This window comes from Convolutriloba macropyga, chromosome 5 (assembly GCF_964194025.1).
Source record: "Convolutriloba macropyga chromosome 5, txConMacr16.3, whole genome shotgun sequence".
NCBI lineage: Eukaryota > Metazoa > Xenacoelomorpha > Acoela > Convolutidae > Convolutriloba > Convolutriloba macropyga.
This window is the reverse complement of record NC_134472.1, coordinates 9975346-9999662: the sequence shown is the minus strand read 5'-3', so window position 1 is coordinate 9999662 and position 24317 is coordinate 9975346. Positions and strand designations below refer to the sequence as shown.

The window sequence follows — 24317 nt, the reverse complement described above, 5'->3', positions numbered from 1 at the left end:
ACCGAATCCATTTTTCAGCATAAAAGTCGCCTTTTTTCTTCATTGAATATTGTAACTCATGATTATTCGTGATTGTTTGCTTTCGATAAATAAAAAATAATAATGGATACATGTTTTTTTAAACAAAAATTTGCTGCTAATCATCGATATTTATAGCAGTGTCAATTCGAACGAAAGATTTGAGCTGCCGTTCAGCACACCAAATTGACTCGCTTCGCTTTAACCAGTAAAATTGTTCCAAGCATTTTTATTATTTCTCATCTTTGGTTTTCAACAATTGATAGCGCTTAGTTATGATTCAACTCTGCCTTGTGATAATTTCCATAAAATACGGCCTTAGGTTTCATCAGACGACTTTGGCTTGTTCAAAACCGAATAAGACAAGACTTTAGCTCGTCTTCGCGTCTTTTCTTTGTCCGTATAATTGTGAACTTACCGTTTCTGAAGCTTTGATTACAATTATCAGAGAACGTAAACCAACACCTGTATTTATATTAAAAAATTAAAGTTTATTAGTAATCTTTATGCTTATGGACACTAAATTTATTCTCTTTCTCAGTTTCATATATTTATTAGAAATCAATTTAGGTTCCACAGTGTAAGTTTTTTAATTGCACAATCAAGTATAGAAGATTGATAGGTCGGTATAAAGAATAGTTTTAGCCCACAACACAAAAACTATGACAAAATTTCTCAAAAGTGTAAACTATTACACATATATAGTGTTTTTAAGCTTTAAACATAACCGAATATCTTTGAATAATTGGGTTCGAAGAATTGCATCTCTTGGACGCTTAATCTTACACTTTTTTGAAGTTCAATACGTGGAACCCTTTATCACCGTGGTTTGTTTGTTGAAACGTATGTAGGGAAAAAAACAAATGATCGAATTTGAGATAGTATGGGTGAGAAGATAGATACAAGTTTCACCCACAAGAATCTTACTCAATAGTCATTTGTCTTACATAATCTTGCAAAAGAGCCATTTTATTTGTGCGGTTTTAAATGATAGAATTCATTTATTGCCTCGGGTAGTAACATAGAAATAGTGCTCCATGAAAAAGCTTCATCGATGTAAACTTCAGAAGTCTGCTGGGAAATTCGGCCGCTTTGTTTCAAAGCTGATGAACTCAATCTGACCAATTCTGGAGTTATCACAATATCAAAAAAGCTGTGCTGTACTTTTTAAAAAGATTGCACTGAAAAGGGCTGCGATATTAAAAGATTTCAATTTATTCAGCGCATTTCAGCTTGATCAGAGCTTTTTCATAATTTCATCTAATTTAAGCTTAAGACACCTCGTCAAATATGGCTTTAATTTGCCGTGATTACAATCTTGTTAAACATTGATTGGGCTTTCGTTCAAAAAATAAAGTTTTGATATGATCAATAAACACCAATTACAAAAGCGATTAACAAATGATTTACTGTGGTTCGAAACAGACCACACCAAATGTTTTTTTTCAGAACCAAAGATACCGATACAAGGAAACTGATTATACTGACGATTATCTTACGTTTAAGACCAATCTTATCGGTAATCCCTCACGTTCAAAAACAGAACATACCTGCCACAGTAAACGTAAAACGATGCAGAAAAAACGTAGGAAATCAGTAAAATAAACATTTTTCGTTTCAAATAAAGTTTGCGTGCAGCTTTACATCAATTGGTGGGGGACATATAAGCGCCGTAATCCAGAGCATAGACCTGATTCGTAACCTCCACGTGTTGCCCCTGTAGTATAACTGCAACTTGCTCAGTTAGCGGTATTTAGCTAAGCAGATTGTCTGACGAGCGCACAAACCACCTCGGAGCAAAAACAAATTTTATTCAGAATTGCTTGTCAGCTCGATAATCATCAGCGCAGACAAAAGCCTGAAAAGAAGGATTTGAGGCAAAGCATCGAATTAACGCCCTTGAAAAAAAGGGGGCGGAAGTAGTTAATGGAACATAAGTAGTAGTTTTAGACCCTGTTAATAAAGTGGCTCTCGTAGTCATGTCTCGTCGACTTCTACCTTTTGGAAATGTCTCCAATGAGCGAAAGATCTTACTAACTCGAAATTCAACAAAGTAGCAGAAGTGAAATCGAAACTAGCAGATGAATTTTGACTATTTAGTAGTGATTTGGCAAGACTCCAATTAAAGTGTTGTATGTAGCCTACTCAACTTCAACCTCCTTGCTAGTAGACAGCAATAGCAGGGTTAATATGGTTGATGTGTTGAGCTTGCGATGATGGCCAATCTCTGCTTCCTGAGAGTTAATGTGTAGTGGAATAGAAAAATGTGTCTGATCCGTGCGCACATTTGGTATGTGAATCAAAAGCCTTCTGACAGGGAAAACCGTGGGAGGCCATGGCAAGATAGATGCAATGATATTTACAGAAATAACATGTCAAAGTAGTGTTGAAAGTGTAATCGCAGAGACAAAAAAATAAGGAATGACCACACTATTAGTTTATTTCAAGCAATACTTGCTCTGCTATGTTCGAAAAAAATATTTTAACAAAATTTGTGGCTCACTGGATTTAACTCCTCAAATAGCTGTACATCAGATGATCTTCCCACCAATGCTCTGGTCTTCAAGGATTGGAATTTTGTCCTCTACATGTCCGATGAATAAATACCTGAGGCTCCGGCCAAAGAGAAGTGTACACCAGTTGGTACTTGTTTCTCGACTATTGTTCATAAACTGTTCTCTTTACTTTTTGTCCCTCTCCGGGTCAAGATTTTGTCGAAAAAATAAAATAAAAATTGCGGTAATTAGCGGTAGAACAAATAATTTTCACCTGAAAGCGCTCGCATCTTTTTGTGACGTGAAAACGGTGAATTTTTGTAAGTACACGGGTCCGAACCTGTCACCTCCTGCATGTCAACAACTTTTTTTTCCTCTGCGTTGAACTTATAAAGATTTTCAGTGCTAAATTTTTTTCACCGCAAACAGCTCTTTCAACGTTAAAAACCGCATTTCTTACATCTTTGCACCGCATTTACGGCAAATCTTACATTTTCAGCGATTTTTAGCGTTGACACCTCAACCCGGGTCACGTCATATCAACCTTCAGGTCCTACTATACTTTGAACAAATAGAAGTTTTTGCAAAAAAAGCTATATCAAGATTATCCTATGTACAATTTACTTGCGTTTGCTCTCTCAACCTTGAGACTGGAATCCTATTTCATCTGGTGCCTCATTCGTGTTGCAATTTTGGAAATAAGTAAATATGGAATACTTGTTTCTTGTAACTTTAATAATAAAATCTATGAAAAAATATCTCATTGTCTTTGAAAAAACCCGCTGCCACATTCACGTTTCTCATCGGTGACGTTAAAGTTCAATCTGTGGCCGAACCTTATTCTCGAAAGGTTTGAAACATTCTCCGGGGTATATTCGTTGGGCTCTTGTCATGTTGCCACGAACTTCCACTTTGTACCGCTTCAATGCGTCACTCACCTGAAAAATGTAAATCGAGGTTTGAAATAACCAGTCTTATAAAATTGAAAAGCTGGCAAACGTTTCACAAAGATCAGAGTTCAAATTTAAAACAACCAGATGGCAACACTTTGCTCATTTGTAGGCCTGAAGTGTTTCAAAGGATTCTTTGCGTTTGCAACTGTAGGGGACTATATGTAAGGATGACCCGATTAAAGCAATGCTGTGATAGAAACTTATGATATAGTACCCCCTAATGTTGCAGAAATATTTTTATCCTCTAGTAAGTTTTTTATCCTCTAGTTGCAGGAAAATTTTATTAAAATAATTTTTAATTTCTGAGAATAACAGATTGTTTTAGGCTTAAAATTACCGGTGTCAACTTGTAAGACTAAAAAATTAAAATAGGATAATGAAAAAAACTGACTTCGTGATTCCAAAAATATATTGTAGAGCCGATCTCTGTTTGATTGAAATCGTTTCTCTGTATATCAGCCACAAATATTTTTGCCAGCTATCATCTGTCAACTAGCTTTGCTGAGTAATACGTGTGATACTTCAGAAACAACTGTTGGAATACTTAATCGATTTTTGAAGAAACTTCTTCTCTCATGAAAGAAAACTTTTAATTGAGCTTTTGGTCTTACCTCCGTACCGTCGTGATTTTATGCGTTAGATCCTGTTATCACGCAAAGAGTTAAGAAGGATATTAGTTAGGCAATCTTAATCGTTTACTATAAAACTTTGTCTGTCTATTTTTTTTCTTTCACAACTAGCTTTCAAAATTATTAATCAATTTAATCTAAAAAAATTTTGTTGCCTCTTCAGTAGTAAAAACCGCAAACGACGGTTTTTGGAACTAAACGCAGCTTTTTTGGGAGAACTCAAAATTTTGGAAATTTTCTTTTTGTAATGACATTTTTCATTTTTCCGAACGTCCTTTTGGTAAAAATTTATTGAAAATCGGTTTTACTGTCAGGCCTCGGAAGTCAAAATAACATCGATTGACTAACAGAAATTGACTCGAAATCGCAGCTAGGTATGGGGTTTATGTAAAAGTATAGCACGTGCGTCTGGAGGTTGCAAATAATATGCACCCACTAAGCTGGGGCTCAAACGGAAAAAACCTGGGTATTTGTCTCAATCTGGAAGCGTCCTAAACATTTTCGGAACCAGTTAGCCTGCTTACGGGTCACTCTATTAAATTTATTTGTTTGTTTTTTTTCCTATTATAACCTCCAACCCACAAAATTATAGCCAACATTATGGTATAATGACGGTAATAGGGGCTTTAAGTAACGTGACCAGTAGATAATTCCTTCTCTGGTTGGTCAGCATATTTACAAAATAGATTTTCATCTGCTGCAGTGGTAGCTCAGAGAATTAACCAAAAGTAGAAAAAAGGAAATATGTTTCATCTAAGTTTTTTCTTCAAGCCTTTGTATCAATGAATTTCTGACTAATCCGCTTAGTTGAGTTGTCACCTGGTCTGAAATTCAGTTGATATTTTTCAATGCATGTTTCATTTTCTATCCGGCTTGATTAAGTTCGCTATGAAACTTCTTATTTAACGCCGGCTTATTTCGCTATACGCTGTTAAAACAATCTCGTTCATGATGCTCTTTTTTAATGGCAGAAATTACTTCAGATGCTGTTGACCCGTACAATGTCAATTTTAGACTACAATTTGATAATTTCACTGCAAACTTATTGCTGAAATTTTGACCTACTGCGCCGTTCTAGAAGCTGGGAGTCCTCACTGACGTCATCAAAGTCACCTTGCATACTAGACTTAGCCAAATTGATACAATTTTCGCAAAGTTTTTAGTTGCGCTAGAAAAATTGGATTAAGAAATGAAACTTTGTGTATATAAGTCAGGCTTAGACCAAAAAATGTAACCTGGTATAGAAAGACTTGATTATTATAACCAGCGAGTTGGTAGCTTGCAAGCTCAATCTTCAAATCAGATTCAATCAGTGGGAAAATGTCGTGAATCCTTTTGGCAGCTGTAAATCGTTCCTCGTATGAAGTTAATTCAATGGGAACAGAAAAACCACCGATGGGGTAAAAATATGAGGTAAGCTCGAAACCAGCGACACATTTCTTAAACTCTTCCACAAACTGATCAGCTTCTGTTATGTTCTTACTTTTACTGTGGCCCAATGTTGCTATTGAAATTGCAACTGAGCAAATAAAAATGTTCATTTTCATTCTTTTTGGCTTCAAAAATATGAATTTTGAAGTAGTTTTAATTTTAAGCTATATAACGGTTTTTGAGCAAAAACAAATTGGTGGACAAACTAATTTTGGATATTTGCCTAAATAGGAACCCAATTTTTATAAATATGTTGTGATCATCAACACTGCGTCAGTCTGTATCGCCATATGTTTAATGAGTACGTTAATTTGACCTCATTTAAAAGTCCTTTCAAATGTGACTGAAGTCTCAGTTCTCATGATATGACCTCTAACTTCTGCTTAACAATGGCCCAATTTGACCAAGCACAAAAAACATAGAAAACCTAGCTATGTTGCAGCATGGCGGCGTTGTTAGTCAGGCAGATTTTTTTATGTTTTAATTCTCTCTACAACCTAGTGCAATTAATATTGATAATTACAGATACGAGTGGTTTGGGTAAAAAGTTTAGGGATTAACACTTAAATAATAGCATCGTAAGATTTGATAAAGGCTTTTAGGGGTGAAAAAAATAAGCAGGTTGAAAAGAAACTATGTTGAACTAATGGATAGGCAAAAAATTGAGAAATTAATATTACTTAAGCCCCAGATATCTCTTTAGAGCTCCAAATATATTTTTTCTGGGAACATCAGTAGGTCATTTTTCAGATCTTTTCCATTGGTGCCCCCGTACGTTATTCTCCCACCAGCTTCAGAGCACGTGGCGTTACATAATAAATCATTATTCAAAATTATGGTTCGAGGGTCTGGAGGTGCATATAATTTGCACCCACTAAGCTGGGGGGGGGGGGGGGGGCACAAACGGAAATGATCTAATTGTTCAACACTTAAAATTTGCATATCTTGCAATATTCTAATAACAATCCTGTCAATTGCAAAATTAGAAGAACCTCATCATTGCAAGTTAAAGCGCTGCGAAATGCTTAGTTTTTAGTTCTGCACAAGGGTAGTTGAACAGAATTAGGGCAACAGTGAATCGTTTTAACCAAAACCTTTTTGCACTACTCCCCACATTCCAGCCTGCTCTTTTTGTGTGGAGCACAAATTGTTTGATTCTTATTTAACTCGCACGTTGTACTATGAACTACGATGTGCAATCAAGACTGGTCAGGCATTGTTTTACCTACCGTTATGGCTAAATTAAAGCTTCAAATAAGAGTTTTGGGCAAGCTTGATTTTTGCTGCTCATGAAACACTGCTCATTATCTAGCGTGAAACACAAACAGCATAAATCAAGTAAATTTTAACACCTATGATGGATAAAATTTTCAGTTTTATTCCAAATTTTACCGGTAGAACGATATTGCTAAATGGATTATGAGAATGTAGCAAGAAAGAATTACGTTGTATTTTATATAACGTTGTTTGAGTTCGAAAAGACTACAATTTATAAATTTACTGTTTATTTATTTTGTTTAAAAAATTTGATGAATCATAAAATTGGCAATTAACTTTTTAGAGAAGCAAACTACAATAGCAATTCAAAATTTGTACGTAACCCGGATCTGAGTGTCATAATAATTCAGTACTGAATCATGAAAATTCCATTCTGAATTTTTCTATTTCAAGAATTCTTGACAGGGCATTTTATAGCCTGATAATTGTAAATTTCAGAAACAGTTTCTGATTTTTTTCTTCTCAGACTGAAGAATAGACTGGGTTTGGTCTGCACAGAATGAAATTTTGATGAGTCATGCACTGAATTTTTTCTGGACAGCTTAAATTTCAGACTGATTTTTTTCTGCACATTAAGACGTTCAGCCTATTTTTGTTAAAAGAAAAACGTTGTCTGAACTCAAAAAGGTTCAATTTAATAGAGCACATTAGCTGAAATATTCAACAAAATTGCAGTTTTTGATAAAAAATATCAATAAAAAGTTTCTCAATATCTCAATTTGTTACATTCACCACTGCATTCTCCATCCACTGGATTGTCCATTCCCCATAGTGGCCACTGGATTGTCCATTCTCCACATTCACCACTGGATTGTCCATTCTCCACTGGATTGTCCAATCCCCCTATTCGCCACTGGATTGTCCATTCTCATTCGCCACAGCAACGTCAAATTCCGGATCACGTCTGTGCTGATGTGAACATTCGTATGTGTTCATTCACGGACTTCTGAAGCAGCTGTTGCACCTTGTACCTGCACCAACAGCCACCAGATCGATCATCACCTGCCGTCAAATTCTTCACAGAGATGCGTCAGAAGTTTCAGGTGGCACGAATTTGAACGAATTGTATCAGATACATCTGAAATGAATGAAACCAGCCGAGAAAGGTGCCGATGAAGGAAATCAGGAAAATACATCAGTGCTTTGATGATTTAAAAACGAATGCGACAAAGTTACAAGTTGACAAAGGTGCTGTAAACTGTTTACACAGAACTCACATAGAACTCACATAGAACTCACTTAGAACTCATAGAACAAATGAGGATGGAGGAAGCGAGTTGGCTTTGCCAATCACCAGCTTCGTACAAATTCTTCAAATACGGCAAGGACTAAAGCAGCTAGATGCCGATACCCCTCGCCTTCACGATCAAAATGACAATCATAATCATGAAAATCATTGGGTTTTATAAGCTTTGTACTTTTGTACTGAACACCTAAGTTTTCGCTCAAAAAAATATTATTGTACGCAACCAACACAGGATCCAGATCACCACGCCGCATATGCCCAGCAAACTTCACCTTGGATGGCCAGACGGCGTTTTTGAACTCTAAATACTTTTGCAGAATATACCCAATTTTTTGCGTTTTTACATCATTGTCACCAACGATAACTAAAATATGAGTAAACTCTCGTGCAAAGTCCACTAAATCGATAAGATGCTCGCACCGACGTCCACCTTCTCCCTCGTAATGTGCTCTGAAAAAATTCAGTCAATTCAGTAAAAAAAATGCAATAAAAAAAAACAGAAAATTTTTGAAGAAATGTACCCGAAAATTTTCAGTGGCTCGTCCTGGTGTAGATATTGCTGCGCGTTTCTTAAATTTGAGTCCCCAATCACGAGAAAACTCATCTAAAACAAAACAAAAAGCTCATTTCTCAAACAAAAAGTTGGGTGCAAGAGAAACTGAAGTTGTGAAAGGAGACATTAGTGCAAAAATCGAAAAAATTTAACTTCAAATCAAAATTTCTATATGATGGAGCAAAAAACTGACCCCCCAACCTAGGTTTTTGAACTGTTGACTTAGCCTACTTTCATTTTATATATGCGATTTCTCAAAAAAACAGTTGGGTGCAAGAGAAACTGAAGTGTTGAAAGGAGACAATAGTGCAAAAATCGAAAAAATTTAACTTCAAATCAAAATTTCTATATGATGGAGCAAAAAACTGACCCCCCCAACCTAGGTTTTTGAACTCTTGACTTCGCCTACTTTCAATTTATATGTGCGATTTCTCAAAAAAACTAGTTGGGTGCAAGAGAAACTGAAGTGTTGAAAGGAGACAATAGTGCAAAAATCGAAAAAATTTAAGTTCAAATCAAAATTTCTATATGATGGAGCAAAAAACTGACCCCCCCAACCTAGGTTTTTGAACTCTTGACTTAGCCTACTTTCATTTTATATGTGCGATTTCTCAAAAAAACAGTTGTGTGCAAGAGAAACTGAAGTGTTGAAAGGAGACAATAGAGCAAAAATCGAAAAATTTTAATTTCAAATCAAAATTTCTATATGATGGAGCAAAAAACTGACCCCCCAACCTAGATTTTTGAACTCTTGACTTCACCTACTTTCAATTTATATGTGCGATTTCTCAAAAAAACTAGTTGGGTGCAAGAGAAACTGAAGTGTTGAAAGTAGACAATAGTGCAAAAATCGAAAAATTTTAAGTTCAAATCAAAATTTCTTTATGATGGAGCAAAAAACTGACCCCCCCAACCTAGGTTTTTGAACTCTTGACTTAGCCTACTTTCATTTTATATGTGCGATTTTTCAAAAAAAACAGTTGTGTGCAAGAGAAACTGAAGTGTTGAAAGGAGACAATAGTGCAAAAATCGAAAAATTTTAATTTCAAATCAAAATTTCTATATGATGGAGCAAAAAACTGACCCCCCCAACCTAGGTTTTTGAACTCTTGACTTCGCCTACTTTCAATTTATATGTGCGATTTCTCAAAAAAACTAGTTGGGTGCAAGAGAAACTGAAGTGTTGAAAGGAGACAATAGTGCAAAAATCGAAAAAATTTAAGTTCAAATCAAAATTTCTATATGATGGAGCAAAAAACTGACCCCCCCAACCTAGGTTTTTGAACTCTTGACTTAGCCTACTTTCATTTTATATGTGCGATTTCTCAAAAAAAAAAACAGTTGTGTGCAAGAGAAACTGATGTGTTGAAAGGAGACAATAGTGCAAAAATCGAAAAAATTTAACTTCAAATCAAAATTTCTATATGATGGAGCAAAAAACTGACCCCCCAACCTAGGTTTTTGAACTCTTGACTTCGCCTACTTTCAATTTATATGTGCGATTTCTCAAAAAAACTAGTTGGGTGCAAGAGAAACTGAAGTGTTGAAAGGAGACAATAGTGCAAAAATCGAAAAAATTTAACATCAAATCAAAATTTCTATATGATGGAACAAAAAACTGACCCCCCAACCTAGGTTTTTGAATTCTTGACTTAGCTTACTTTCATTTTATATTTGCGATTTCTCAAAAAACAGTTGCTTGCAAGAGAAACTGAAGTGTTGAAAGGAGACAATAGTGCAAAAATCGAAAAAATTTAACTTCAAATCAAAACTTCTATCTGATGGAGCAAAAAACTGACCCCCCAACCTAGGTTTTTGAACTCTTGACTTAGCCTACTTTCAATTTATATGTGCGATTTCTCAAAAAAAAACAGTTGGGTGCAAGAGAAACTGAAGTGTTGAAAGGAGACAATAGTGCAAAAATCGAAAAACTTTAACTTCAAATCAAAATTTCTATCTGATGGAGCAAAAAACTGACCCCCCCAACCTAGGTTTTTGAACTCTTGACTTCGCCTACTTTCAATTTATATGTGCGATTTCTCAAAAAAAAACAGTTGGGTGCAAGAGAAAGTGAAGTGTTGAAAGGAGACAATAAGGCAAAAATTGAAAAAATTTAAGTTCAAATCAAAATTTCTATATGATGGACCAAAAAAATGACCCCCCCGACCTAGGTTTTTGAACTCTTGACTTAGCCTACTTTCATTCTATATGTGCGATTTCTCAAAAAAACTAGTTGGGTGCAAGAGAAACTGAAGTGTTGAAAGGAGACAATAGTGCAAAAATCGAAAAAATTTAACATCAAATCAAAATTTCTATATGATGGAGCAAAAAACTGACCCCCCAACCTAGGTTTTTGAATTCTTGACTTAGCTTACTTTCATTTTATATTTGCGATTTCTCAAAAAACAGTTGCTTGCAAGAGAAACTGAAGTGTTGAAAGGAGACAATAGTGCAAAAATCGAAAAAATTTAACTTCAAATCAAAACTTCTATCTGATGGAGCAAAAAACTGACCCCCCAACCTAGGTTTTTGAACTCTTGACTTAGCCTACTTTCAATTTATATGTGCGATTTCTCAAAAAAAAAACAGTTGGGTGCAAGAGAAACTGAAGTGTTGAAAGGAGACAATAGTGCAAAAATCGAAAAACTTTAACTTCAAATCAAAATTTCTATCTGATGGAGCAAAAAACTGACCCCCCCAACCTAGGTTTTTGAACTCTTGACTTCGCCTACTTTCAATTTATATGTGCGATTTCTCAAAAAAAAACAGTTGGGTGCAAGAGAAAGTGAAGTGTTGAAAGGAGACAATAAGGCAAAAATTGAAAAATTTTAACTTCAAATCAAAATTTCTATATGATGGACCAAAAAAATGACCCCCCCGACCTAGGTTTTTGAACTCTTGACTTAGCCTACTTTCATTCTATATGTGCTATTTCTCAAAAAAAAACAGTTGGGTGCAAGAGAAACTGAAGTGTTGAAAGGAGACAATAGTGCAAAAATCGAAAAACTTTAACTTCAAATCAAAATTTCTATCTGATGGAGCAAAAAACTGACCCCCCCAACCTAGGTTTTTGAATTCTTGACTTCGCCTACTTTCAATTTATATGTGCGATTTCTCAAAAAAAACAGTTGGGTGCAAGAGAAACTGAAGTCTTGAAAGGAGACAATAGTGCAAAAATCGAAAAAATTTAACTTCAAATCAAAATTTCTATATGATGGAGCAAAAAACTGACCCCCCAAACTAGGTTTTTGAACTCTTGACTTAACCTACTTTCACTTTAAATGTGCTATTTCTCAACAAAAAACAGTTGGGTGCAAGAGAAAGTGAAGTGTTGAAAGGAGACAATAGTGCAAAAATCGAAAAAATTTAACTTCAAATCAAAATTTCTATATGATGAAGCAAAAAACTGACCCCCCCCCCAAACCTAGGTTTTTGAACTCTTGACTTAGCCTTCTTTCAATTTATATGTTCGATTTCTCAAAAAAAACAGTTGTGTGCAAGAGAAACTGAAGTGTTGAAAGGAGACAATAGTGCAAAAATCGAAAAATTTTAACTTCAAATCAAAAATTCTATATGATGGAGCCCAAAACTGACCCCCCCCCCAACCTAGGTTTTTGAACTCTTGACTTCGCCTACTTTCAATTTATATGTGCGATTTCTCAAAAAAAACAGTTGGGTGCAAGAGAAAGTGAAGTGTTGAAAGGAGACAATAGTGCAAAAATCGAAAAAAATTAACTTCAAATCAAAATTTCTATATGATGGAGCAAAAAACTGACCCCCCAACCTAGGTTTTTGAACTCTTGACTTCGCCTACTTTCAATTTGTATGTGCGATTTCTCAAAAAAAACAGTTGGGTGCAAGAGAAAGTGAAGTGTTGAAAGGAGACAATAGTGCAAAAATCGAAAAAATTTAACTTCAAATCAAGATTTCTATATGATGGAGCAAAAAACTGACCCCCCCAACCTAGGTTTTTTAACTCTTGACTAAGCCTGCTTTCAATTTGTATGTGCGATTTCTCAAAAAAAACAGTTGGGTGCAAGAGAAACTGAAGTGTTGAAAGGAGACAATAGTGCAAAAATCGAAAAAATTTAACTTCAAATCAAAATTTCTATATGATGGAGCAAAAAACTGACCCCCCCAACCTAGGTTTTTGAACTCTTGACTTCGCCTACTTTCAATTTATGTGTGCGATTTCTCAAAAAAAACAGTTGGGTGCAAGAGAAACTGAAGTGTTGAAAGGAGACAATAAAGCAAAAATCGAAAAATTTTAACTTCAAATCGAAAATTCTATATGATGGAGCCAAAAACTGACCACCCCAACCTAGGTTTTTGAACTCTTGACTTCGCCTACTTTCAATTTGTATGTGCGATTTCTCAAAAAAAACAGTTGGGTGCAAGAGAAAGTGAAGTGTTGAAAGGAGACAATAGTGCAAAAATCGAAAAAATTTAACTTCAAATCAAAATTTCTATATGATGGAGCAAAAAACTGACCCCCCCAACCTAGGTTTTTGAACTCTTGACTTAGCCTACTTTCATTTTATATGTGCGATTTCTCAAAAAAAAACAGTTGGGTGCAAGAGAAACTGAAGTGTTGAAAGGAGACAATAGTGCAAAAATCGAAAAAAATTAACTTCAAATCAAAATTTCTATATGATGGAGCAAAAAACTGACCCCCCCAACCTAGGTTTTTGAACTCTTGACTTAGCCTACTTTCAATTTATATGTGCGATTTCTCAAAAAAAACTAGTTGGGTGCAAGAGAAACTGAAGTGTTGAAAGGAGACAATAGTGCAAAAATCGAAAAAATTTGACTTCAAATCAAGATTTCTATATGATGGAGCAAAAAATTGAACCCCCCAACCTAGGTTTTTGAACTCTTGACTTAGCCTACTCCCAATTTATATGTGCAATTTCTCAATTAAATAGTTGGGTGCAAAAACTATCTAACTAAAAAGTAGGTTGTATTGCGAAAAGAAGGATTTGCCCAATGGTCGGTCCTAGAAAAAAGTAGAGGTTGTAATCGGAAAAATTGACTTTCTTCTGATTATTTACAAAAACCAAATATCAATACAAGCGAAACAGATTATGTCTGTGTTTATTATGAATGCTCGAACGAACTGATAAGTTTCATAACAAAACCATCTTTGAATGATTTAGAGTTATTGAAAAAGAAAACTTTTTGAACTTTTTCTACAGGAATTAAGTCTTCTTCCGTAGATTGGCAGACGCGATAGATATATCCCTTCAAGGGTCCAACTTCTTCAATCACAGTAAAAATTGCTACATTTACAAAAACTTCCTCGCTGTAAGGTTTGTCTGGAAATCGCACAAAATATTGAATTTTTCCAAAAGCATCTTGATCGCCATTTTTGAAGCAAACATAACAATTTGCCAAATTTGACCTCTTGTATGCCGCTGAATCGAGATAACAATCCTTTTTCATGTGCCGATTTGTAAAAATGGCTGTCGGATATTGGCATCGACCATCTTTGACCTCGTCAGTTTCAACAAATTCCCTATCAAAATTTTCATTTGTCTGCTGATTTTTCCCTGAGAGTTTAAAGAAAAGGGGTTTTAATTTTTCGCTCTGGAATTCAGCCTCAGAAAGCTTATGGCGCTGCAGTACTCTTCTACAGATGACTTCGCATTCAGAAGTGAACCGGAGAAAACTTCTCCCAGAGTTCTGTTGGCAGACTCGAAACACATTGCTGACTGGCAAAAGAGTGGTCCGAATCTCCTCACTTGGTCTGGCAGATGCCTCAGACAGTGAGCGTTGATCGTTTCAACTCGCTCATTTCCTCCGTTGACAGCAACATGTTCAGCGCAAAATTGATCCAAGAGTTTCTCCGCAGCACGAACAATTGCAGGGCTACTTGATTCAAGCAAAAGCCTGATTCCAAAAGCCAAATTTGTCAAATGCGAGTAGAGAGCAAATGGGATCTGATCCAAAAACACAATTGGGCCTATGTAAAAAAGCCAATTAAAAAATTCGTTGGCTTTAAACTGAGAAACTTCTTTTAACGACCTAATTTTCCTCGAGTAAGAAACCATTTCTCTGGGACAGGCTAAACCGGATGTATTTCGATTAATATTTTCCCTCTCTTTAGCACTTAATGACTTGTAACATACTTTCAGCAACTCAGGAAAGACGCCAATTAAAACGCAGTGCATGTAATCCACTGGTGCAGTAAGTGGCAGTCCATCAATGACACAGGAGAACTCACTACGGCCCTTAACACCAACAACGTTTGGTGTTTTGTGCACACTAAGAGTATCAGCCAACTTTACATAAACGTCATTTAGGAGAGGTTCACGCAACTCATTTTCTTGTGCATAAGGATAGTACGCGTGTGTTTTTCCTATTGTCTTACCCTGCGCAGTGCAATAATGACAGCCATAATATCCATTGAATTGATACATGTTCAGCATATGGCTTTTTGCCACTAGGTCAGATATCAAAAGCCTTATTTTAAAAGAAGCTCGGTATCTAATTTTCTCATTCAGTTCAATTTCTATTGCAGAGACAAGTTCAGCTTTAATGTGAGGAACCACTTGTTTCCAGTGGGGATGAGATCCTCCAGCATGAAGAGCAGACAGAACTATATTTTTTCTCGCCATTCTTAACTTGGGAGGCAGATCAGCAAGCTGAATCCATACTGGCCAAAGTGTTTTTTTGAGCGTTGATTTTTTGATAGTTACACCATCAGAGAAAACTACCAAACTGAAAACAATTGTTTCGTTTGACTTTAGCTCAACTGGTGGACAGAATGAAGGGCAAAAATCTGTAAAAGGGTTGTCCTTACGGTTTTCTGCGTATCGCCTTATTTCGGAAAAATTTCGTTTTACAATCTCACGCAATTGGAACCGGAAATTCAGAACGCATAAACAGTCGTCGGCTGTCTTCTTAAGGACTCGAATATTTTGCTGGAAGTTCTTTTTCATATTTCGGATATGAGAATAACCTGATGGAAGATTGTTGTTCTGAGGAAGAAGACAGTGGAGCAGCGCATAAAGCGAACTTGAGCATTCATCAGAGAGATTATATTTTGAACAAAAAAGTTCCGTAAGATTTGAAGCTTCTTGCGTTTTTACGTTGCTTCCATCAAACAGAGTCTCATCCAACTGACTGATCGCGTCAAAGTTATCATCGTCACTATTAGATAGCGTTTCGTCGATAGCCGAAATTGAAAAACTGAGGAGAGCGTTCGATGAAATTGGTGACGACGCTCTTCCTCTAATAGGCACAGCACCACCATTTCCTATTTCAGAACTTTCAGTCGACAAATCAATTTCAAGGGGGTCAGGATCTTCATGCGAACTATTAGACACCGTTTCACTGCATTCTGGAGTGTTTGGAGTAACGACAGGGAAATCGACACGCCTGTTTGTCGGGCTTTCAAACAGGTCTATCGAGCAGTTTAGAGGGTCATCGAGTGATTCAGTAGCACTTGAAGGACTTTCTTCTAAATTATTGAAGAGCTCGACTAACTCTTTGCCTTTAATGCGTCTGGCGTTTGGTCCATTATTCTCACATTTAAGTTTTCGTTTCCTAACAGTTGATTGTTTTGATTCGTCAATTGTTTGCTCCGTCAGCTCTACCAGCAAATCCGAGAGAAGAACGTCAAATATGAAATTGTTCTCTTGAAACTCTTTCTTTGCTTTGACCTCACAAGTTCTGCAAAGGCATGCATTAAACTCAAAAAAATGAGGACCGTACTTGACGAAAATTTCGTCGCCTGGTTTAATGCGCCTCTTAACGCGAATTTGTATTATCCCATCCTCGCTGGAGAAATCGTATTCTGCATTGGGGTTACAATCCGAATTCACGAATCGTACCGGACCTAAGTTCGCTCAGACGACATGATAGAAAGATCAGTGACAACTCCTTCAGGAACTTCTCTTACGAAACCCAATGGGTTCCTTTTAAACACTGTTTGAGCACTCACAGCCGATTTTCCCGTATACAGTAGCCGGTACCCACCATAGTTGTCATAACAAATCGAAAAAAGTGGATTCAAGTTTCTATAGGCCGCGCAGACAGTTTCGTATGCATTGCGCCAATTCTCATTGGTTTCCAACTTTTTCTTGTAAATTGTTTCAAGCATGGGTTTAACCGTTCTCATTGCTGGACGCTCGGCGGTCTGAACGTATTTTTCAACGGCGAAATAATCGCACTGGGCCAATATGGACCAGTCTATATCCTTATGTAGCATTTGATCTGAAATCAAAAACTGACTTATTATTTGAACACAATCACGTCTAACTACAAAATCTCAATTTGAAGACCAAGTCCAGCAACTGATCATTTGCTCCTTTTAATTAACAAAAAATGCCGGCCAAGTCCAGCATCTTGACTGACCATTTGAGCACACTGATGTCTAACTACAAAATCTCAATTGGGAGACCAAGTCCAGCAACTTGATCATTTGTTCCTTTTCAAAAACTAAAAAATGCCAGCCAAGTCCAGCAACTTGACTGACCATTTGAGCACACTGATATCTAGCTACAACATTTCAATATGGAGACCAAGTCCAACAACTTGATCATTTGTTGCATTTTAAAAAATTAAAAAATGCCAGCCAAGTCCAGCAACTTGATTGACCATTTGAGCACACTGATATCTAACTACAACATTTCAATATGGAGACCAAGTCCAGCAACCAGATCATTTGTTGCATTTTAAAAAATAAAAAAGCCAGCCAAGTCCAGCAACTTGATCATTTGTTGCATTTCAAAAAATAAAAAAGCCAGCCAATTCCAGCAACTTGACTGACCATTTGAGCAGACTGATGTCTAACTACAAAATCTCAATTTGGAGACCAAGTCCAGCAACTTGATCATTTGTTCCTTTTCAAAAATTAAAAAATGCCAGCCAAGTCCATCAACTTGACTGACCATTTGAGCACACTGATATCTAACTACAACATCTCAATATGGAGACCAAGTCCAGCAACTTGATCATTTGTTCCTTTTCAAAAATCAAAAAATGCCAGCCAAGTCCAGCAACTTGACTGACCATTTGAGCACACTGATATCTAACTACAACATTTCAATATGGAGACCAAGTCCAGCAACTTGATCATTTGTTGCTTTTCAAAAATTAAAAAAAGGCAGCCAAGTTCAGCAACTTGACTGACCATTTGAGCAGACTGATGTCTAACTACAAAATCTCAATTTGGAGACCAAGTCCAGCAACTTGATCATTTGTTCCTTTTCAAAAATTAAAAAATGCCAGCCAAGTCCAGCAACTTGACTGACCATTTGAGCAGACTGAAGTCTAACTACAGAATCTCAATTTGGAGACCAAGTCCAGCAACTTGATCATTTGTTCCTTTCCAAAAATTAAAAAATGCCAGCCAAGTCCAGCAACTTGACTGACCATTTGAGCACACTGATATCTAACTACAACATTTCAATATGGAGACGAAGTCCAGCAACTTGATCATTTGTTGCATTTTAAAAAAAAATGCCAGCCAAGTCCAGCAACTTGACTGACCATTTGAGCAGACTGATGTCTAACTACAAAAACTCAATTTGGAGACCAAGTCCAGCAACTTGATCATTTGTTCCTTTTCAAAAATTAAAAAATGCCAGCCAAGTCCAGCAACTTGACTGACCATTTGAGCACACTGATATCTAACTACAAAATCTCAATTTGGAGACCAAGTCCAGCAACTTGATCATTTGTTCCTTTTCAGAAAATTTAAAACTGCCAGCCAATTACAGCAACTTGACTGACCATTTGAGCAGACTGATGTCTAACTACAAAATCTCATTTTGGAGACCAAGTCCAGCAACTTGATCATTTGTTCCTTTTCAAAAATTAAAAAATGCCAGCCAAGTCCAGCAACTTGACTGACCATTTGAGCACACTGATATCTAACTACAACATTTCAATATGGAGACCAAGTCCAGCAACTTGATCATTTGTTGCATTTTAAAAAATAAAAATGCCAGCCAAGTCCAGCAACTTGACTGATCATTTGAGCAGACTGATGTCTAACTACAAAATCTCAATTTGGAGACCAAGTCCAGCAACTTGATCATTTGTTCCTTTTCAAAAATTTAAAAAAAGGCAGCCAAGTCCAGCAACTTGACTGACCATTTGAGCAGACTGATGTCTAACTAGAAAATCTCAATTTGGAGACCAAGTCCAGCAACTTGATCATTTGTTCCTTTTCAAAAATTAAAAAATGCCAGCCAAGTCCAGCAACTTGACTGACCATTTGAGCAGACTGATGTCTAACTACAAAATCTCAATTTGGAGACCAAGTCCAGCAACTTGATCATTTGTTGCATTTTAAAAATTAAAAATTCCAGCCAAGTCCAGCAACTTGACTGACCATTTGAGCACACTGATATCTAACTTCAACATTTCAATATGGAGACCAAGTCCAGCAACTTGATCATTTGTTGCATTTTAAAAAATAAAAATGCCAGCCAGGTCCAGCAACTTGACTGACCATTTGAGCAGACTGATGTCTAACTACAAAATCTCAATTTGGAGACCAAGTCCAGCAACTTGATCATTTGTTCCTTTTCAAAAATTAAAAAATGCCAGCCAAGTCCAGCAACTTGACTGACCATTTGAGCAGACTGATGTCTAACTACAAAATCTCAATTTGGAGACCAAGTCCAGCAACTTGATCATTTGTTGCATTTTAAAAATTAAAAATGCCAGCCAAGTCCAGCAACTTGACTGACCATTTGAGCACACTGATATCTAACTTCAACATTTCAATATGGAGACCAAGTCCAGCAACTTGATCATTTGTTGCATTTTAAAAAATAAAAATGCCAGCCAAGTCCAGCAACTTGACTGACCATTTGAGCAGACTGATGTCTAACTACAACATTTCAATATGGAGACCAAGTCCAGCAACTTGATCATTTGTTGCATTTTAAAAAAAATGCCACCCAAGTCCAGCAATTTGACTGACTATTTGAGCACACTGATATCTAACTACAAAATCTCAATTTGGAGACCAAGTCCAGCAACTTGATCATTTGTTCCTTTTCAGACAATTTAAAAATGCCAGCCAATTACAGCAACTTGACTGACCATTTGAGCAGACTGATGTCTAACTACAAAATCTCAATTTGGAGACCAAGTCCAGCAACTTGATCATTTGTTCCTTTTCAAAAAATAAAAAATGCCAGCCAAGTCCAGCAACTTGACTGACCATTTGAGCACACTGATATCTAACTACAACATTTCAATATGGAGACCAAGTCCAGCAACTTGATCATTTGTTGCATTTTAAAAAATAAAAATGCCAGCCAAGTCCAGCAACTTGACTGACCATTTGAGCAGACTGATGTCTAACTACAAAATCTCAATTTGGAGACCAAGTCCAGCAACTTGATCATTTGTTCCTTTTCAAAAATTAAAAAAAGGCAGCCAAGTCCAGCAACTTGACTGACCATTTGAGCAGACTGATGTCTAACTACAAAATCTCAATTTGGAGACCAAGTCCAGCAACTTGATCATTTGTTCCTTTTCAAAAATTAAAAAATGCCAGCCAAGTCCAGCAACTTGACTGACCATTTGAGCACACTGATATCTAACTTCAACATTTCAATATGGAGACCAAGTCCAGCAACTTGATCATTTGTTGCATTTTAAAAAATAAAAATGCCAGCCAAGTCCAGCAACTTGACTGACCATTTGAGCAGACTGATGTCTAACTACAAAATCTCAATTTGGAGACCAAGTCCAGCAACTTGATCATTTGTTCCTTTTCAAAAATTAAAAAAAGCCAGCCAAGTCCAGCAACTTGACTGACCATTTGAGCAGACTGATGTCTAACTACAAAATCTCAATTTGGAGACCAAGTCCAGCAACTAGATCATTTGTTGCATTTTAAAAATTAAAAATGCCAGCCAAGTCCAGCAACTTGACTGACCATTTGAGCACACTGATATCTAACTTCAACATTTCAATATGGAGACCAAGTCCAGCAACTTGATCATTTGTTGCATTTTAAAAAATAAAAATGCCAGCCAAGTCCAGCAACTTGACTGACCATTTGAGCAGACTGATGTCTAACTACAACATTTCAATATGGAGACCAAGTCCAGCAACTTGATCATTTGTTGCATTTTAAAAATTAAAAATGCCAGCCAAGTCCAGCAACTTGACTGACCATTTGAGCACACTGATATCTAACTTCAACATTTCAATATGGAGACCAAGTCCAGCAACTTGATCATTTGTTGCATTTTAAAAATTAAAAATGCCAGCCAAGTCCAGCAACTTGACTGACCATTTGAGCACACTGATATCTAACTTCAACATTTCAATATGGAGACCAAGTCCAGCAACTTGATCATTTGTTGCATTTTAAAAAATAAAAATGCCAGCCAAGTCCAGCAACTTGACTGACCATTTGAGCAGACTGATGTCTAACTACAAAATCTCAATTTGGAGACCAAGTCCAGCAACTTGATCATTTGTTCCTTTTCAAAAATTAAAAAATGCCAGCCAAGTCCAGCAACTTGACTGACCATTTGAGCAGACTGATGTCTAACTACAAAATCTCAATTTGGAGACCAAGTCCAGCAACTTGATCATTTGTTGCATTTTAAAAATTAAAAATGCCAGCCAAGTCCAGCAACTTGACTGACCATTTGAGCACACTGATATCTAACTTCAACATTTCAATATGGAGACCAAGTCCAGCAACTTGATCATTTGTTGCATTTTAAAAAATAAAAATGCCAGCCAAGTCCAGCAACTTGACTGACCATTTGAGCAGACTGATGTCTAACTACAACATTTCAATTTGGAGACCAAGTCCAGCAACTTGATCATTTGTTGCATTTTAAAAATTAAAAATGCCAGCCAAGTCCAGCAACTTGACTGATCATTTGAGCACACTGATATCTAACTTCAACATTTCAATATGGAGACCAAGTCCAGCAACTTGATCATTTGTTGCATTTTAAAAAATAAAAATGCCAGCCAAGTCCAGCAATTTGACTGACTATTTGAGCACACTGATATCTAACTACAAAATCTCAATTTGGAGACCAAGTCCAGCAACTTGATCATTTGTTCCTTTTCAGACAATTTAAAAATGCCAGCCAATTACAGCAACTTGACTGACCATTTGAGCAGACTGATGTCTAACTACAAAATCTCAATTTGGAGACCAAGTCCAGCAACTTGATCATTTGTTCCTTTTCAAAAAATAAAAAATGCCAGCCAAGTCCAGCAACTTGACTGACCATTTGAGCACACTGATATCTAACTACAACATTTCAATATGGAGACCAAGTCCAGCAACTTGATCATTTGTTGCATTTTAAAAAATAAAAACGCCAGCCAAGTCCAGCAACTTGACTGACCATTTGAGCAGACTGATGTCTAACTACAAAATCTCAATTTGGAGACCAAGTCCAGCAACTTGATCATTTGTTCCTTTTCAAAAATTAAAAAAAGGCAGCCAAGTCCAGCAACTTGACTGACCATTTGAGCAGACTGATGTCTAACTACAAAATCTCAATTTGGAGACCAAGTCCAGCAACTTGATCATTTGTTCCTTTTCAAAAATTAAAAAATGCCAGCCAAGTCCAGCAACTTGACTGACCATTTGAGCAGACTGATGTCTAACTACAAAATCTCAATTTGGAGACCAAGTCCAGCAACTTGACAATTTGTTGCATTTTAAAAATTAAAAATGCCAGCCAAGTCCAGCAACTTGACTGACCATTTGAGCACACTGATATCTAACTTCAACATTTCAATATGGAGACCAAGTCCAGCAACTTGATCATTTGTTGCATTTTAAAAAATAAAAATGCCAGCCAAGTCCAGCAACTTGACTGACCATTTGAGCAGACTGATGTCTAACTACAAAATCTCAATTTGGAGACCAAGTCCAGCAACTTGATCATTTGTTCCTTTTCAAAAATTAAAAAATGCCAGCCAAGTCCAGCAACTTGACTGACCATTTGAGCAGACTGATGTCTAACTACAAAATCGCAATTTGGAGACCAAGTCCAGCAACTTGATCATTTGTTGCATTTTAAAAATTAAAAATGCCAGCCAAGTCCAGCAACTTGACTGACCATTTGAGCACACTGATATCTAACTTCAACATTTCAATATGGAGACCAAGTCCAGCAACTTGATCATTTGTTGCATTTTAAAAAATAAAAATGCCAGCCAAGTCCAGCAACTTGACTGACCATTTGAGCAGACTGATGTCTAACTACAACATTTCAATATGGAGACCAAGTCCAGCAACTTGATCATTTGTTGCATTTTAAAAAAAATGCCAGCCAAGTCCAGCAACTTGACTGACTATTTGAGCAGACTGATGTCTAACTACAAAATCTCAATTTGGAGACCAAGTCCAGCAACTTGATCATTTGTTCCTTTTCAAAAATTTAAAAATGCCAGCCAAGTCCAGCAACTTGACTGACCATTTAAGCAGACTGATGTCTAACTACAAAAACTCAATTTGGAGACCAAGTCCAGCAACTTGATCATTTGTTCCTTTTCAAAAATTAAAAAATGCCAGCCAAGTCCAGCAACTTGACTGACCATTTGAGCACACTGATATCTAACTACAAAATCTCAATTTGGAGACCAAGTCCAGCAACTTGATCATTTGTTGCATTTTAAAAAATAAAAATGCCAGCCAAGTCCAGCAACTTGACTGACCATTTGAGCAGACTGATGTCTAACTACAAAATCTCAATTTGGAGACCAAGTCCAGCAACTTGATCATTTGTTCCTTTTCAAAAATTAAAAAATGCCAGCCAAATCCAGCAACTTGACTGACCATTTGAGCAGACTGATGTCTAACTACAAAATCTCAATTTGGAGACCAAAGCCTGATGTCTAATCACATAAGAATCTTAGTTCTTGAGGGATTGATGAACAGGAAGTTCAATTGATGAATTATCAACGGTACAACAATGAAGCAAATTATGACAAAAAAATGTGAAAGGGAACAAACATCCGCGTTCTTATAACATAAATGAAGAACTGAGTAAATATGAACATAACAAAAGTTCAGATAATACTGAAAGACATTAACGGTTGAGTCAGTTTGGAGACAAAAGTTATTATTCAGCTAGGTTTTCCGCTTGTGTATCAACATTCTCACTTTCGTCATTGCTCGATCGAGCTTCATTGCTTCTCCGCTCTTGAGAACGGATTTCGTTGCCCATATTATTTAGGCTTACTTTTGCCAGCTCGTACGGCGCGATCCATTTGCTCTCGAACTTCAACTGGAATAGCTCTAAAACACATTAAAAAAACCATCGCACTGTAAAGTATTTCGCTTTTCCTATAGGTTTTATGGAATACCTATCCATCTATTAAAGATAACCTTTCAATCATAAGTTTCAAAACGGCAGTTCAAGCATCTACAAGAAAAAAAACGAGAACATCAAACAAATAAAAACCTTTGAAAAGATTTTTTCTTATAGGTGAAAAGTCCGTCCGTGGCTCGGACCCCGCCTTATTCTTCATCTTGGGCGACAGCATGTGTTGTTTCAACTCTTCTCGCGTCCACAGCTTTTTCGAAGCATTGCGTCCAATGGTTTGGGCTGTCGCCCTCCACCAAAGCCAAATCATACCCTTTCCCAGGGCCATGTGGAATGGGCAACAGAGGTTTATCACCTTTCGAGAAAGTTTTGGGGCGTCGGCAGGAGCACTCCGAGTTTCCCAATCTCTGAGGTCTAAAAACAAATACCCAAT

General features: G+C 36.6%; 2 protein-coding genes across 2 annotated transcripts in view; one reads left to right on the top strand and one right to left on the bottom strand.

Moving 5' to 3' along the window:
• Nucleotides 1-24317, top strand: part of LOC142339120 (uncharacterized) — a 192573-nt gene that overhangs the window by 5055 nt on the left and 163201 nt on the right. The gene's annotated exons all lie outside the window — the stretch shown is intronic.
• Nucleotides 23112-24288, bottom strand: LOC142339780 (uncharacterized). The gene is made up of 2 exons (XM_075390039.1): nucleotides 24023-24288; nucleotides 23112-23856 (listed from the first exon to the last, which is right to left on the bottom strand). Exons 1-2 carry the CDS (start codon nucleotides 24210-24212, stop codon nucleotides 23681-23683), a joined length of 366 nt encoding a protein of 121 aa, XP_075246154.1. The 5' UTR covers nucleotides 24213-24288; the 3' UTR covers nucleotides 23112-23680.